Genomic DNA, 18182 nt, shown 5'->3' with positions numbered 1-18182 from the left:
TCTATCCTGCGTGTCCTGGGGATTGAACCGACGACCTTCTGGTCACAAGCTCACTTCTCTAACCATTGGGCCACCACTGCCCCCCTACAATATCTACTATATTGCATGGTTTAAAAATAAATACATGGGAGAACACCAACATAGATGTGTCTTATGATATAGTTATAGTAAATCAAAGTATAGCAGTTATTCAGAGAGCACAATATTTGGAAGGATTTTTTTTTATCGATTGATTTTTCCTTACCTGTAAAATGTGGAGGACACAAACAGGTGTAGGTTGTGTGGCTTGGAAGTGTGGATGCATTGCTCAGACAAACGCCTTTGTTTTCACAGGGCTTACCCAGACATGCATCAGACGCTTCACACCAGCTGCCCGAGTAGTGCCGGCGGCACCGACAGCGGTATGCATCTTCCCAGAGGCCGCTTTGACAAACACCGTTCCCCCAACAAAGTGGGAGCAGCGGAGACGTGTGGCAGAGCTGCCTCCTCACCCACACGTGGAGCCTCAGACCCAGCTTACAGAGCTGCGCATCTCCCTCGTGCAGGGCGAGGAAGTAACGGTGACCCGGGGCGAGCCACTTCGCTCCCACGTGCTCCCACGTCTCGTTGAGATGGTGCGGGAAAATAAACTGACCTTCTAACGGTCCGTCTGCGGAGCAACGTTCGAAGCTCTCTTTTGACACGTCGAGGAGTTTGACACCGTATGACTGGAGGACGTCGTCGGCAGACAGCATCAGTTTGTCTCCCTGTTGTAACTGAAGGGGGCATATCTGCGGGAGGCTGAACGGTGTCCCGCTGTCGCCCTCCTGAGAACGCCAACACTGGGCAACGTTCCCGCAGATGTTTTCCGTGAGTGTCCATCTCAGCTGAACTGTGTGCTGTTGAACGTGCCATTCAAGTGACGCTTGCCTGTTGCAAATTGATTGGCAATGTGTCTGGGCAACGTAGCTCACATAGGCAGTAAGAAGAGTAATCAAGCCAGATAATAATCTCTCCATGTTTCTTCTCTCTTGCTGATTAATCCAACATCAATCTGGGACTTTGAAGGCCAGTTTGAGTCTTCTGAGGAATGGCCAAGGTTAAAGGGCTAGTATCCAACGTCAAGTCATGACATACTTTTCTGGGTCCAAGAAGTCCAAATGATGCAATGCCATGGTCAATAACAACCTGAGGAAAAAGAAAGGCTCGATTAGTGCTTTGCAAACAGCATATATAGCATTTATGACATCACTGATGACAGCACTGGGACTTTGTGCCTCAGACTTGTGCTGTTCAGTATTTTAAGAGCACAGCGTTTTGTTCATTTCCTGAAAAGTTGCCGTTTTGGAGAGGGGTGGTTGTCATCGGACAGCGACGATATGCCTCCTCCGATACATGTGCAAGCCACTTCTTTTCACCTGACAGTGAGGAGTTTCACCAGCAGGATGTAGTGCATGTGAGGATCACGCTACCCCCCCCCGCAACAACCCCCCCCCCCCCCCACCACCCACCACCCCCATTGTTTCATTGTGTCATAATCAGATACAGTGCTGCTGACCACCCAGTGTGTCACAGCCTCGGCCTCCCTTCACTTTATACACAGTGACAATGTCAGATCAGATCTTCTCTCTGCTGCCTGCTGCCTCACTTAAAGCAGGCAGCATTGTCTTTCTTCCCTTAGGCCCTTTTCTTACCCATACACCAGAGAAAACAACAAAGTAGAGCAGCCATTCCCAACGTGTGGGCCGGGGCCCACTGGTGGGCCGTGACGGTATCACAAGTGGGCCGCCAAGTCATTTGCAAAACATTACGGGGGGAAATAGTATTATTATTATTATGATTATGATTATGATTATTTTTATTAATGTATGAGAAGCAGGGTAGGAAATTAACTTTTTTTTAACAGGGGCTTTTTTTGCCCCTGTGAAATATGTTTCGGGGGCATGCATTTTGTATAATTTCCAGGACAATTTTATCAAATGTTGGGAAATAGGCTATATTAGTTCTTCTATTTTGCAATGTTGCGTGATACTTTGGCCATTTCGAGTCACGGTTCTGTTTTATTTTAACGGGGCAATAAGAGCAATATCTGATTTTTTTGTGGCAAAAAGCCCCGAGCCCCCGCTAATTTCCCACCCTGATGAGAAGGCATTTCTCCATTGTTGAATAATTTGAAATCAGTTATTCATGAATTAGCCTATTGCAGACAGCCCCTCACTTTTAGTTTGAGATTTCTGTGCGGTGCTGATGGGCAGCTCCTTTTACTTTGGCCTCCGTACATTTTTGAGATTTCCAAGCGGGCCATGAGTCGAAAGAGGTTGGGAACCGCTGAAGTAGAGATGGAATCGCTCCCTGCAAAGTGCACATTTCCACTCCTCGATCGGCTCACAAGGACTGATATGAAAAACTGCATGGCGATAAAGTCATAAAGTGCTAATAAATATGGAACAGCGATATCGACACAGGGGGGAGTGATAAATGAAATAGCAGGCATTGTGATGAGGACGGTGGGAACCCAGAAGACTTGATTAGGATGAATCAGAGAGTTGTTAAAGACCAATCAGAGAGTTGTTAAAGATGAATCAAGAGAGTTGTGAAGGATGAATCAGAGAGTTGTTAAAGATGAATCAGAGAGTTGTTAAATGAAGAGAGTTGTTAAAGACGCTTAACAACTGCAGATCATTGAAGTGTTACGGATGTTCCTCTCAGCACTTGTTAGACACAGATCTTCACACTAATTGAACTGATTTACTTATTCTCAGGTTACAAAAAAGTCTGAGTGGAGAAAATGTTTACTCAGCATTTCAAATGCAGGGCATCAATTATATGACCCCAGGGAATACCAACATTTTAGTTTGGAATGTAAGTGATTCATTTCCAGTCAGAGTTTTGCCTGCAGCCTGTCTGAGAAAGACATCTTTCATACTGAGAAGAAATCAAGTCAGTTCACAGGTTTGCTCATCCTCAGAGACACAAGTCAATGACATCAGAGCCACATCAGAGCTAGCCCATCAGAGCTAGCCCATCAGAGCTAGCCCATGCTGCAAACAATACATTTTCCAGAATATATTTTTGGAGAAATGTTACTGAAAATATACTCAAAGTACGCCTATCCTTCAGGGTATGATGATCATACATACCATGACAAAGTCGACAGACTACTTATGTGTGTTTCAACCTACGTACTTTCAAGATACTGCCAATATACTGAAATTTGCCGGATATGTCTATACTAGGGGTGCACCGATCACGTTTTTTGCCACCGGTCATCACCGATTGCCGATCGCCTATGGGAAATATCTGCCCAACCGATCATCGACCGATCAACGATTACCGATCACCAATATATAAACTCCTCAAAAAAAGTTTGGAAACGTTATTTCGGTCGATTATTTCTCCCCTTTAATAATACCAATTGGCATTGTATTTTATATCGTTGGAAAGCCTGATTAGTGATAGGGCTTTTTTTTATTAAAAAAATAAAAATAAAATAATAATAATAATAATAATATAAGAAAATATCGGCAATCAGCCGATCGCATATTTGAGGTCAAAATCGGCCGATACAGATTGCTTGCCGATCGATCGGTGCACGCCTAGTCTATACCAGTGGTGGAAATGGGGGGGAATGTCTGGGAATGGACTTCCCAGAGTAAACGTTGAGGGAACGGTGAGAACGAGAGGGCGAACAGCATTCAGGTTCCCCTTAAAAAAAATTAGCAGCTTTAGCTGTATATATATATACACACAATTGTTTCCTTGGGTCCAAGTTATTTTTCTTGGATAACAGGGAAACCCCAGAATGGAGTATTTTTGTTGAGTGAACTGAACTGCATTGAACTGGTAAGTGGTAACATGGAAATCCTGAAGTGGAATATTTTTGTTGCTTTATAAACTGCACTGAGGGAACTGGACTGAACTATAAAGAACATTCTTCTAGCTGTTTCTAGTCTCAACCATAGACATAAATAATATGGACATAGCTATCCCATTCAATTTCTTCTCCCTGGCGGAGTTCAAACCGGTTCCAACGTTGGCCGTCACCATCTTGATTTTTCTTCAGCAGAGTGGGAGGGAATGGGTTGAGTCCTTCCGCACCTCACGTGAGATGGGAGCTTCCCAGAGCCACAGCTCCACCTGCTATTGGTCCGTGATCGGCAAGCTGCATGATCACTGGACAGGCGATCTGTCGATCACCCCCTTTTCTATCATCTATTTTCCTCCAAACGGGCGAGTTATATAAAAATGGACCCCCTACATTTGTTATGAAAAGGTGAAATTAGCTATATAGACCAAAACCGTGTTTTGCCCCCGACTGGAAAGATGTTTAATCCTGTTACAAAGTTGGGCATTTTAACATGGGGGCATAGGTGTAGTGCTAATGTAACGCAGGGGAACGGCGTTCCCGCACTTCTCCAAGGGGTGTTTTGTGCGTTATTATTGACAGCATGAAGAAGAGTGTGACTGCGATGCGTTATTATTAGGGCTGTGGCGATTCACTTATCTCCCGATTCGATACTATCACGATTCTTGGGTGCCGATTCGATTTATATTGCGATTCTTAAGTATTGCGATTCTACGATTATTGCGATTCGATATTACGATTTATTGCGATTTTTGTTTATTTTTTTCTTTTCTTTTTTCAGTTTGTTTGCTTTTTTACACTAGATTAGAACATGGGAAAAGTTGAATCATACACTAGAGACTGTATATTATATATCATGAGTAGGGCTGGGCGATATAGTTAAAAACAGGGGCGGACTGGGATCATAATTCAGGCTGGCATTAGATACCAAGCAGGCCAGGCCGATATGGGCCGACGCGCGTGAAATTTGGGCCATTTGAAGCCCAATTTTGGCCGTTTGAAGCCAGATTTGGGCCGTTTGAAGTCCAATTTTACAATGAGATGCACCCACTTTAACCCTGAAGTGTAATTATTACTTCAGACTAACTAATAAAGTAATAAAACCACTAGTAAACCAGTAGGCGGCGCCTGGCCTGCTGTTCAGTGAGTGGCCTGACTGCAAGCACCCAAAAAAAAAAAAAAATTTTTTTTTTTTTTTTTTTTGCGATTATCGATTCTGGAATAAAAGATCGATCCAAAATATCGTGACATTAAAAATCGCGATACTTAGGTGAATCGATTTTTTCCCCCACCCCTAGTTATTATGGAACCCACTGTGGTTCTTCCCAAGGAAGAAGAAAAACAACAAACACCTGAATAATGTCATGGGCACTGGAGGAGTGCAGAAATGTTGAGCCGTGGGTGGCTGCAGTAAAAATCAATTGCCAACTTTGATGATATTTCATCTGTGCATTGAAGCCGTGGGTCTCCCCCCTGTGCGTAATTGGGCAGAGCCAGCTCACCTGATCCATCCAGCCGCTTTGATCTCTGTTACAGCTCCCGATTCGTACGCTACAAGCTGAGAATATGAACTTATATTGCTACAATTAACTCATCAACAGACATTCAGTGTGCAACAGAATAGCCTACATTCTGACTGTGTGTTATGGAACGCATCTACCAGCGGCCATAAGGACAACTGGGCCAAGTTAGAGAAAGCGTGTTAAAGCAGAATACGGGACTATCTGGAGAAAACAAAACAAATGAAAAATCTGAGCTGGCGATGTTGTTTTGTCGTGGAATTGTTGATTTGTTTATTTAGACGGGACAGTGCAAAATTAATGGACACAAAGAACATAATCAGAGTGTAAAAATTGCCGGATTTAGCACGAGACTCGAGCACGAGGCTCGAACACGTTGCACATGGCACGAGGCTAATTTCCATCCGTAGTCCCCAAAACAAACAGGACATACGTGGACATACCTACATACAATACAATACACACAAACAATACATACATACATACATATGGAGCTGGCAGTAATGGTTTCTAAATATACTCAGATTTGCAACATGAATGCACAGTGCATGGAGACCTGCACGGCTGCCTTGACCGAATAGAGGTGAGCATTACTTCTTTGTGACGAAGGAATGGAAAATTATCTCAATTTGGCCATACCAGCGATAATTATAATAATTTTGAGCATATTATGCATCATAATGTAATATTTTATTTCATGGCCAGATGTGGCCTTTCTTATCTCATATAGTGCAAGTCGAGCTGTTTATGTGCTTTTGTCCCATGCGTGATGCCCCCCCCTCGCGCTGCCTATGATTTATATTGACACTAACATTTGTTTCACAAGCGGAAATTATTTTGTTCGGGGCCGTTAATAAAATCGCCGGGCTGGGCGCAGTGTTTGTGATGTGGGAGATCCGAGCTGTCAAAAGGGAATAAAAGACTCGCTCCTGGCCAATCCCGGAACTTGACTGCTGCGTAGGCGGGCACAGGCCGCGGATTTGCCGGAACCGCGGTGGGTTCCATATAGGGCTGCAACAACTAATCGATTAAATCGATTAAAATCGATGATTAAATTCGTTGGCAACGAATTTGATTATCGATTCGTTGCCTCGCGATTAGTTGGACCGCAGAGCCATCTGTTTTGTTGATATTAACAACAGCTGACCGCAGCTGCTGCGGCGCAGTGCTGGCTACGTCACTCCCTGGCCCCGCTGTCGCGGAGCCGACTACGTCACTCGCCTTGCGCACGCGCAGTAAACGACAAACAAGTTGAGAACGAGAAAGCAGCTCGACCCAAAACTTCGCAAGTTTAGGAGCACTTCATATTAACTGGAAATAAAAAGTCTGTTACGTGCAAAATGTGCAAAGCCGATCTTGCATGGCATGGAAGCACAACGGCCCTGCGTGAACACCTTAAACACAAACATGTTGGATCATTGGATGATGGTGAACATAGACATATATATGTCTATGATGGTGAAGGGAGCTCAGGAGCCGGGTAAGTTAACTTAACTTAGCGTTATACTACTACAAACTCGATATGCATGTAAACTAATGTTACATTATTAGACCCATGTGTATTGTTGTTTGAAGTGGAAATGTTCGTCTCACAGCAGATAGTTTGTTTTGTTTATCTAACGTTAACAGGCGATGCGCCCGCACCCAGGTCGACAACGTTAACGTTATAGCCGACCGGCTCGTTAACGTTACGTTAGCTTGCTAACGTAGTGGTAGAGCAGACGTGGTATGTAAACTCAGATAGTTTGTTTCGTTTATCTAACGTTAACAGCTGATGCGCCCGCACCCAGGTCGACAAGCATGGTGTGTTAAGCCGACCGGCTAGTTAACGTTACGTTAGCTTGCTAACGTTAATGGTAGAGCAGACTTGGTATGTAAACTAAAAGAGGGGTTGTTGTCCCTTGTTCATTGGTGTGTGTGCTACACTACAGCTGCTACAGTCTGTCTGCTTGTGTCTACTATAGCTGCTACAGTCTGTTTGTGTCTACTATAGCTGCTACAGTGTGTCTGTTTGTGTCTACTATAGCTGCTACAGTCTGTTTGTGTCTACAGGGCTGGGTTGTCTCTGTATTTAGCAGACTCACATTGTACTCATCCTGTGGGCTAGTCTGTGTTGCGTATAGGTTCTGTTGTGGAGAGGATCTCTCGACTTGGCCTGCTCTTTCTGTGTTGATTGGGTCATGCAGGCAAACTCCCTGACCACCATGCCTCTGCACGAGAGACATACAGCTCCCAACATCGCAGAGTGGTTGGAGGAGGTTGTAGCTAGATTTGAAATTCCTCCTAGCACTTTATTTAAGAAGATATGAAGATATCTTTTGCACTTACACCATACATTTGTATGTATTTTGTATTCGTTCATGCCGTGTCAAAGCTATTTGATGTAGCAAAGCCCGGTGGGTTTTTGTTTAACAAAAAAAAAGTTGTTTTTCAATAAACGGATGGAAACAATATCAGTGCATTTTTTTATCCGATTAATCGATTAATCGACAACTAACCCTACTGATTAATCGATTATCAAAATAATCGTTAGTTGCAGCCCTAGTTCCATAATAACGCGTATTTGCTCGCTTCATTGGTGTGTGTGTGTGTGTGTGTGTGTGTGTGTGTGTGTTCGTGTGCGCTGGGGGGGGGTGTTCCCCATAGAGCTATAGGTGCATTCCCCCACATCTCCAGATAGCACTACACCTCTGCATGGGGGGGGAATGCCTACTGCCCTCGACGCCTATTGGCCATTCAAGGAACTACAGCTTTTCAATTCACATCCGCAGCATCAGAGGGAAGGGGGTGGGTTTGCCCACTGGTCTCAACACAGTCTTCTTGTGCTCCAATTATCTCACACAAAAAGATCCTGTTGGCGGTTTCCTTTAGCCTACACAATATCAAATATTGATGTAGAAAAAAAAGAAAATGCCGGTGAAACTCCTCGCTGCCAGGTGAAAAGAAGCAGCTGGTGACTGCACATGTATCGTAGGAGGTGTGCTAGTCTACATAGTCTAATTAACACTCAAATTCACCCTAAAAGATGAGCAATACCTCTTCTATGTTCTCCTGAAATCGGCCTCTGAGCCTGCGATGGGAGAAGACCGAATTATTAAAAAGTCTCTTACAGAACAGGGTCCCATCTGCTAAACACAGTTGGACTGGACTTCAAGTGACCTAACATTTAATATAACTCTTTTTTTAGCTCTGTCCAATCCAAAACAGCGCTTGCAGAAACTGTTGTTTTATAGTTGTTGTTCTAGTTGTTTTTATAAATGTGCTTTAAATTGTATTTTTTTTCCAGCAGCAACCCTACCTCCAAGCTTGCTGCACTTGAACGGTTGCTGCGACCTGAAATTGATTGCTAGAGGAATTGAGTTTTTTCAGCCAGATGGCACATGGAATGACTTCCTTGAGAGAAGCGATCTTTCTGTTCATTTAGTTTTGACTGCGTAGCATTTAAGAAATAATTGCCAATAGTGCAGCACTGATGCAGGATAGATAGTATATTAGTATGGCAGTAATGTTTTTCAGCTAATATTGACTTGGGAATTGTGTTTGAATATTTACTGTAATTTCCCCCCCCCCGAAACTGGCTCCATGCTTCCTCCGAGACATGGGCAGTTAGCCAGCCGCTTCTTTTCACCTGACAGGGGAAGCTTCACCGGTAGGACATAGCACGTGGGAGGTTCACGTTATTCCAACCAGTTCCCCTCCCTCCGAAGAGGCGCACCTAACGACCAGAGGCGGCACCACATTAGCAACCAGGATATTGCATGTTTTGGTGAGGGGTTCCTATATGAAGTAAACCCCCAGGGGGCACGGGGAGAACATGCAAACTCCACACAGAAAGGCCCTTTTGACGACCCCACCCGGGCGGTGGGCACTCGAGGACATGCGGACGGGCACGCATTCCTTCAGCGCTCACAGCGTCCCAGGTGAGAATCGAACCCAGGACCTTCTAGCTGTGAGGCGACAGCTCTACCACTGAGCCACCATGCCCCCATTTACTGTAATTGTAATTGTTTGACACTTGCAGTGTAGTGATTTGCACGGATTTGCTCCATGGGTCTACTACATAATTGAGTAGAGTATTAATTAATACACAGGACAAGATGTTACTATCCCTTGTGCCAAAATCCGAGGAAAAACACATTTAGAAGCCCAATCCAGAATAAAACAAGCTAACAGGCTAACAAACTAATAAACAAGACACAAATCACCAGTTACCTACCCTAGCCAACAGCAGTATGAAGCATGTCATTGGGGTTTTCAAGTGGGCACCTTCCTTCACCGACGTTTCGTTAAGTTAGGCCCACGACACCTCAAGAAGGCTTAACGGTGTAATCCAGCGTCCTGGAAACACCCCCCTCCATGCTACCACCGCACAACTGCATATTACCTCACTATCTAAGCCTAGCTATCCAGGTCGATTCGGTATGACATTCCTGACTACACCACCACTGTCAATGATTCAGCCCTGTTGATGCGGACCGTTAATCATGACCACCAACAAACAATCCCTAACTACACCACCACTGTCAATGATTCAGCCCTGTTGATGCGGACCGTTAATCATGACCAACAAACAATCCCTAACTACACCACCACCGTCAATGATTCAGCCCTGTTGATGCGGACCGTTAATCATGACCAACAACAAACAATCCCTAACTACACCACCACTGTCAATGATTCAGCCCTGTTGATGCGGACCGTTAATCATGACCAACAACAAACAATCAATCTGACCTTAGCGAGCTCCCCAGCTAGCATGTTTCCTCCTTATCCACAGCCATTCACTTGCTCGTTCTGCTGCCTGAGACATGTTGCTAACCGCAAGTTTCAGGCTCCGTCCCCGAATGCCCAACTCAGTTAGTAAGGCAATAACGGACTTTGCCACAAAACCACGGCAGCCCACCTCTACAGGCCGCACTCGAGCCCTCCAACCTCGCTGCTCTGCCTCTGCTGCCATTTCAGCATACCTAGCTTTCTTGCGCTCATAAGCCTCCTCAACTCGATCTTCCCACGGGACTGTGAGTTCGATAAAATAAACTCTCTTCTCTACCTCAGACCACAGTAACAAGTCCGGACGTAGCCGGGTGCTAACTATATATGCTGGGATGACTAGCTGTTCATTCAAGTCAACCCTCATTTCCCAGGCTCCACCTACACTTAGCTGCCCTAACTTGTGCCTGACCTTAATTGGTCTAATCTTTTCTCCCTCACGTACAAATTTGATCTGTCTATTCTCTTTGCTAGCAACTAGAGAATTTACTTCTAGCCGCTTTTCCTCAACTGCAGCTGCCAAACATTTCAACACCTGGTTGTGACGCCAGGTGTATCGCCCCTGGGAGAGACTGACCTTACACCCTGACAGTATATGCCTCAATGTACATACACTAGAACACAACGGGCAGGCACCATCCTCGCCCAACCACTGATTTAAGTTCTGGGGAGATGGCAGCACATCATAAGTAGCCCCTAGAATAAATCTAATTCTGCTGGCCTCCATGCTCCACAACTCTCTCCACTTCAACTTTCTCTTCTCTACACTCTCCCAGTTCACCCACTGTCCTTGCTTTGCCTGCGACACTGCCTTAGTACATCTTACTGCCTCCTCTTGCCTATGTACTTCTTCAACTACCATCTTCCTCTTTTCTATTACTGATGCCTTGTTCCACACAGGTTTCCCTATGCACAACCCTAAGCCTCCACGCCCATGCTGCACCTGACCTATGATATCCCTGTGTCTAAGAGCTGACTGTGCTTGCTGTACTGCCTCCTTTGGGTTCCACTTCCTTCCTGTTTTAACTGTGGGCGCTACACTCCTAACCACTGGATCCTTTGACTGAGTCAGAGTCATTTCCAGTCTAACCTTAGCACACTTGAACTCCTCTGTCAGGCTAGATAATGGCAATTCCAATATGCCTTTCCCATATAAGGCTACACTGCTTAGGCAGCGTGGGACTCCGAGCCATTTTCTAATGAATGAGTTAATCATCCTTTCTAGCTTTTCTACCTTTGAAAGGGGAACCTCATACACTGTCAGTGGCCACATCAACCGAGGCAACAATCCAAACTGCAAACACCACAACTTTAACTTTCCTGGGAGCCCTGACTTGTCTATACTTGAAATACCTTGAATCATTTCCTGCCTCACCTCCTCAAACTGTCCCTTATCACTGAGACTTGCATCATACCATCTTCCCAAACTCTTGACTGGTTTCTCTAACACTGTAGGCACCACCTCATCATTTATAACAAACTTCTTACCTACTACCCTCCCTTTAATGATTGAAATACTCCTGGACTTACTTGGCTTCACTTTCATTCTAGCCCACTGCAGATTACTATTTAACTTATCCAACAATCTGCTAGTACATGGAGCGGTTGACGTCATAGTCGTCATGTCATCCATGTATGCCCTAATTGGAGGGAGCCGCAGCCCTCCCTGCAGCCTTTCTCCACCCACTACCCATTTTGAAGCCCTAATAATGATCTCCATTGCCATGGTAAAAGCTAATGGGGAAATTGTACACCCTGCCATAATGCCTATCTCCAGCTGCTGCCAAGCTGTAGTGTACTCTGCTGTGGTAAAGCAGAGTTGAATATCTAAGAAGTAGGCTTTAACTAAGCTCTTTATACTACCTGGCACTCTAAAGAAATCAAAGGCCTCCCATAACAGACTATGCGGCACTGATCCGAAAGCATTAGCCAGGTCCAAGAATACTACATGCAGGTCTCTCTTCTCACGCCTAGCTGACTGGATTTGGTGCCAGATCATGCTGGTGTGCTCTAAGCACCCGGAGAAGCCGGGAATTCCAGCCTTTTGCACCGAAGTATCTATTAGCCTATTCTTTTCTAGATAACTAGACAGCCTCTGTGCCACAACACTAAAGAAAACCTTCCCTTCAACATTAAGTAGACTGATAGGTCTAAACTGACTTATCTCTAACGAGTCCCTTTCTTTAGGAATGAAGATTCCCCCTGCTCTACGCCATGCCTTAGGAATAACCTGCTTCTTCCAGACTACCTTCATCAGCTTCCATAGAAACTGCAACACATCTGGAGCACTCTTATACAGCCGGTAGGGGACTCCATTAGGACCCGGGGCTGAAGAGGCCCTTGCACGTCTCACTACTTCTTGAACTTCTTTCCACCTTGGTGGGCTATCATCACACTGGCTCTCTATTTCACCAATAGGTGGAATATCAGCTGGGACTGTCATCTCTCTAAACCTTTCCCTATCTTTGTGAACCTCCTCCAAATATTCCTCAAGCTTCTGCTTAGGTACCATAAGGCTACCATTCTTTTCCTTACTAAACAATGACTTCACAAATCTAAATGGATCCTTATAGAATGCTATTCTAGCTCGCTCTTTCTTTTTCCTATTTTTCCTAATGCTCTCTGCTCTTCTTAAAACTGCCAACCGATCCCTCACATCTGACTGCAAGCAATCAATGCCTTCCTTCTCAACCTCTGTAGCTTTCCTCCACTGCCTCTTAAGCTGTCTTCTCTCCTGGATAAGTCTATCTATCTCTTGTTGGCGCCTAGATTTAACTACCTCACCCTCTAGTTTCTTCCTTTTCTCAAAGACGCCAAACCTTTCCTTACCATAATCATAAATACAATCTCCCATTTTCTCCAACTTACTCTCAGCAGTTCCTTTAAGCTTCTCTAACATCCTAACCAAATCACTATTGATATCTTCCCACTTCCTACTTTCCGCTGCACCTGGCCACTTAACTCTAGGCTTCTGACCGCTAATCTTCTCCCTTTTTGGCTGGCTGGCCTCTCTGCTTTCCTCGGTGCTAGGACCTGCCTCAACATCAGGGGTGCTGATGTCCTGCGAGCTGTGGGTTACTTCCTGTCGCTGGACAGAGAGAAAGAGCCAGCACTCAAAAATGTCCTTTGAAGCTTTATTCCGTTTCACCAGTACAACGTACGCGTTTCAGCAAGAAGCCTTCGTCACAACGCTGACGAAGGCATTGAAACTCCTGTGCCTTTTCTATCTGGCGAGTGTGCTCGCTGATAGCTCCCCAGCTAGTCTGCTTTCTACTACATACTGTAATTGCCTTGCTCCCATTGGATGATTGTTCTTTTCCTGGTTCCTATTTAAACAGGTTCCCGTCTTTGTCATACCATATGCCAGATGAAGGTCGCTTGACCGAAACGTTGCATTTATTGAATAAAAGTCTTCTTTAAGTGAAGTCGGTGTGCGGGAGTCTTCCTCTTCAACTGATCCTGTTTCTCCGACGCACCTGACGTACACGGTTCTGCAGAGATTTCCTCTCTTTGATATCAGCTAATATCAACCTAAAATGGTAATTGTATACATTTGAGCAAGGCATTTACAGAATACTGATCAAAGCACTTTTAGGCATTCCTGATACTACGAACCTGCCAACTTGGGGGGCGGCTTTAGCTCAGGAGGTAGAGCGGGTCGGCCAATGACGCAAGGGTTGGCGGTTCGATCCCCGCTCCCTCCCAGCTGTTAATCGTTGTGTCCCTGGGCAAGACACTTAACCCTCCTTGCCTTGTATGATTGGTATGAATGTAGACATGAATGATGGTAGTTCGGAGGGGCCGTTGAGCGCCAATGTGTGGCTGCCACGCGAATGGTGTGAACGAATAATCATCCTGTGTCAGCGCTTTGAGCCTTGGAAAGGCGCTATATAAATCCAATGATTATTATTATTATTATTATTAAATCATGGACAGTCTCTAATAAAGTTCGGACTGTTATTGAGGTAAATAAGGCGCCGGTCATTACTGGGAGTCTTATGGTAGCTACATCAGTTCAGAAAGCTGAGTACTGGAATGATATGCATCTGTTTTCATATCACCTACTAGGGATGGGCAACGAATTTCGAATTTTCGAATAATCGTTTTTATTATCAAGATCAACCTTTATTATTGAAAGTCGAAAATATATTTTTTTATTATTTATAATTTTGTAATTTTTACCTGCCTGTCTCTTTAAGAATGACTCCGTTTGTCAGTGTGACGCTTATCATTGTAAACTAAAACTGAGACAAAAAAAAACGAAAGAAAAAAATTGTCGTAGCCTGAACTAAAAATGTCAAGTAATTTCGTGAGCTGTTACATCGCTACTCATTTCTAATCACTGTTTACTAGTACATTCTAAATTGATAGAGAGAGGATAACCCTAAACAACATTCATCATTCCGATCTGTGCAGTGGTGCAAATTAATTTCATCAATATGATATCAATAACAGCAAGTCTACAAATAAGCCGTGCTCTTGGCCTCTACTGAAGTCAACAGACCAAACAGGTTCTCTTGAAACCCCGAGGTGCCTTCAAGGTAAGCATGGCTCAGAAACATCATGCAGGATTAAGCCTGAGGGCCACATGGGTCCAGGTAATAAGGGCAGAGGGGTCAGAGGTGAGGCTCTGAGGGAGGCAGTGTGTCCACTGCAGGCCAGCTAATGGCCTCTCACATCAGGCCTGCATTGTGCTGGCTCAGTCCATCTCACGTAACGGGGGGTGACTGACGAACAGGCGTGTGTGTGTGTTGAGGGCACGGATCAATGGAGTGGTGCAGATCTCCCCTGTATGGCCACACTGATGACTGAGACAGCAGGACGACACACCCATTTATCACATCACTCTAGTGGCAGCCGGCCTGCAGCTCGCTCTCAGCGCCTCATCTCGACCAGAGGTTCTCACATGTTTTTCAGCCAAGGACCCCTTACAAGAGAGAAAATAACAATTCTGATTTGTGATTTGGGGCTAAGCTTAATTGTTTCCACGGTAACTTGCTAGGGCTGCGTTAAAAAAATCAATATATCGATATTGAATCGATATTCATGTGAAGGAACAAGTATCGATACATAAATCCCAGTATCGATCTTTTTAAAATGCATTTTACAAAACTTTTTTTTTTTTTAATAAACATAGGCTATAATATTATAGGCTGCTACTGTAGCACACAGGAAGCAGCATTACTTGTTATCTTGTCTATTTCCACCTACGCAAATGTAACCTATATTTCTTTCTGGGTTCTCTACAACCCCAATGAATGAATTTTAACTGTGGGCTATTTCCAAGAGCCTAATACCTCAAAGCAGCTGTATAACCATAGGCTAAATGAGGCCAGAGCCAACAGGAGGAGCACAGCTCACACAGCCTGGATTCAACCAGATGAACTGCTCTGCTTTGTTTGAGGCAATACATCATCAGTGGCCAGCTGCTGTCTCCAGTCTGTGCTGTCTCCAGTCTGTGCTGTATCCAGTCTGTGCTGTCTCCAGTCTGTGCCGTCTCCAGTCTGTGATGTCTCTAGTCTGTGCTGTCTCCAGTCTGTGCTGTCTCCAGTCTGTGATGTCTCTAGTCTGTGCTGTCTCCAGTCTGTGCTGTCTCCAGTCTGTGATGTCTCTAGTCTGTGCTGTCTCCAGTCTGTGCTGTCTGCAGTCTGTGCTGTCTCCAGTCTGTGCTGTCTGCAGTCTGTGCTGTCTCCAGTCTGTGCTGTCTCCAGTCTGTGCTGTCTCCAGTCTGTGCTGTCTCCAGTCTGTGCCGTCTCCAGTCTGTGCCGTCTCCAGTCTGTGATGTCTCTAGTCTGTGCTGTCTTCAGTCTGTGATATCTCCAGTCTGTGCTGTCTCCAGTCTGTGCTGTCTCCAGTCTGTGCTGTCTTCAGTCTGTGATATCTCCAGTCTGTGCTGTCTCCAGTCTGTGCTGTCTCCAGTCTGTGCCGTCTCCAGTCTGTGCCGTCTCCAGTCTGTGATATCTCCAGTCTGTGCTGTCTCCAGTCTGTGCTGTCTCCAGTCTGTGATATCTCCAGTCTGTGATATCTCCAGTCTGTGCTGTCTCTAGTCTGTGCTGTCTTCAGTTTGTGATATCTCCAGTCTGTGCTGTCTCTAGTCTGTGCTGTCTCTAGTCTGTGCTGTCTTCAGTTTGTGATATCTCCAGTCTGTGCTGTCTCTAGTCTGTGCTGTCTCTAGTCTGTGCTGTCTTCAGTTTGTGATATCTCCAGTCTGTGCTGTCTCTACTCTGTGCTGTCTCCAGTCTGTGCTGTCTCCAGTCTGTGCTGTCTCTAGTCTGTGCTGTCTCCAGTCTGTGCTGTCTCTCCAGCCTGTGATGTGGGCGGTGGGGGGGCACTGGACCGCGTCCTCGGGCCGCCACCCTACAGTAAAACCTGGCCATTTCCACCACTGGTACCGCTTTCAGACAGACACGGTTCTGGTTCTGGCTCTGGCTCCGTTCTGGAGTCTCAGAACCTTGGTGCTTTCTGGCGAACCAGCCCGTGTTCACACCAGTTTAAGCGGAACCAAAGTGGGAGGACATTATTCGGTAGTCCTTCAGTTTTTTAAGTTTATTAATTATTTGGTCTGGCGTTCGAGTGAACCCAGCCTTGGCCATCTCTTCCGCAAGTTTGGCATACGACTTGCTCTTTCTTGTACTGCTTTCTAGCTTTTCTTGAGATTCGGTAGATGCCCAAATCACCACTAAACATTTGGTTTCCTCAGACCACTGCAAATAATTTTTCTCCACGTTTTCACAGCCTAGAATGAGACACGCCCACGGATGATGTCACGGTTCCCGGCATGGAAAAATCTAATATTTTTTGGTTCCGCTGAGAACCAACTTTTCAGGTTCCGAAGCAATTATTTTTTTCGGTCTGAACGCGCCGGCCAGTTCAAATTTGGGTTCGGCAACCGGAACCGGATGACTGAGACAGCAGGACGACACACCCATTTATCACATCACTCTAGTGGCAGCCGGCCTGCAGCTCGCTCTCAGCGCCTCATCTCGACCAGAGGTTCTCACATGTTTTTCAGCCAAGGACCCCTTACAAGAGAGAAAATAACAATTCTGATTTGTGATTTGGGGCTAAGCTTAATTGTTTCCACGGTAACTTGCTAGGGCTGCGTTAAAAAAATCAATATATCGATATTGAATCGATATTCATGTGAAGGAACAAGTATCGATACATAAATCCCAGTATCGATCTTTTTAAAATGCATTTTACAAAACTTTTTTTTTTTTAATAAACATAGGCTATAATATTATAGGCTGCTACTGTAGCACACAGGAAGCAGCATTACTTGTTATCTTGTCTATTTCCACCTACGCAAATGTAACCTATATTTCTTTCTGGGTTCTCTACAACCCCAATGAATGAATTTTAACTGTGGGCTATTTCCAAGAGCCTAATACCTCAAAGCAGCTGTATAACCATAGGCTAAATGAGGCCAGAGCCAACAGGAGGAGCACAGCTCACACAGCCTGGATTCAACCAGATGAACTGCTCTGCTTTGTTTGAGGCAATACATCATCAGTGGCCAGCTGCTGTCTCCAGTCTGTGCTGTCTCCAGTCTGTGCTGTATCCAGTCTGTGCCGTCTCCAGTCTGTGCCGTCTCCAGTCTGTGATGTCTCTAGTCTGTGCTGTCTCCAGTCTGTGCTGTCTCCAGTCTGTGATGTCTCTAGTCTGTGCTGTCTCCAGTCTGTGCTGTCTCCAGTCTGTGATGTCTCTAGTCTGTGCTGTCTCCAGTCTGTGCTGTCTGCAGTCTGTGCTGTCTCCAGTCTGTGCTGTCTGCAGTCTGTGCTGTCTCCAGTCTGTGATATCTCCAGTCTGTGCTGTCTCTAGTCTGTGCTGTCTCCAGTCTGTGCTGTCTCCAGTCTGTGCTGTCTCCAGTCTGTGCTGTCTCTCCAGTCTGTGCCGTCTCCAGTCTGTGCTGTCTCCAGTCTGTGCTGTCTCCAGTCTGTGCCGTCTCCAGTCTGTGCCGTCTCCAGTCTGTGATGTCTCTAGTCTGTGCTGTCTTCAGTCTGTGATATCTCCAGTCTGTGCTGTCTCCAGTCTGTGCTGTCTCCAGT

The 18182-nt window shown here is 45.4% G+C and overlaps 1 protein-coding gene across 1 annotated transcript in view; it reads right to left on the bottom strand.

Moving 5' to 3' along the window:
* eys (eyes shut homolog) overlaps positions 1 to 18182 on the bottom strand; it is a gene marked incomplete at both ends in the record, with an annotated part of 311891 nt that overhangs the window by 225345 nt on the left and 68364 nt on the right. The window contains one exon of the mRNA XM_083658278.1: positions 245 to 806. Coding sequence (XP_083514404.1) covers positions 245 to 806 — 562 coding nt within the window. The remainder of the gene's footprint in view (positions 1 to 244; positions 807 to 18182) is intronic.

The sequence above is a fragment of the Poromitra crassiceps genome (assembly GCF_964638095.1).
Source record: "Poromitra crassiceps genome assembly, chromosome: 22".
In the NCBI taxonomy this organism is placed as follows: Eukaryota; Metazoa; Chordata; class Actinopteri; order Beryciformes; family Melamphaidae; genus Poromitra; species Poromitra crassiceps.
This window is presented reverse-complemented; position numbering and strand designations above follow the sequence as displayed.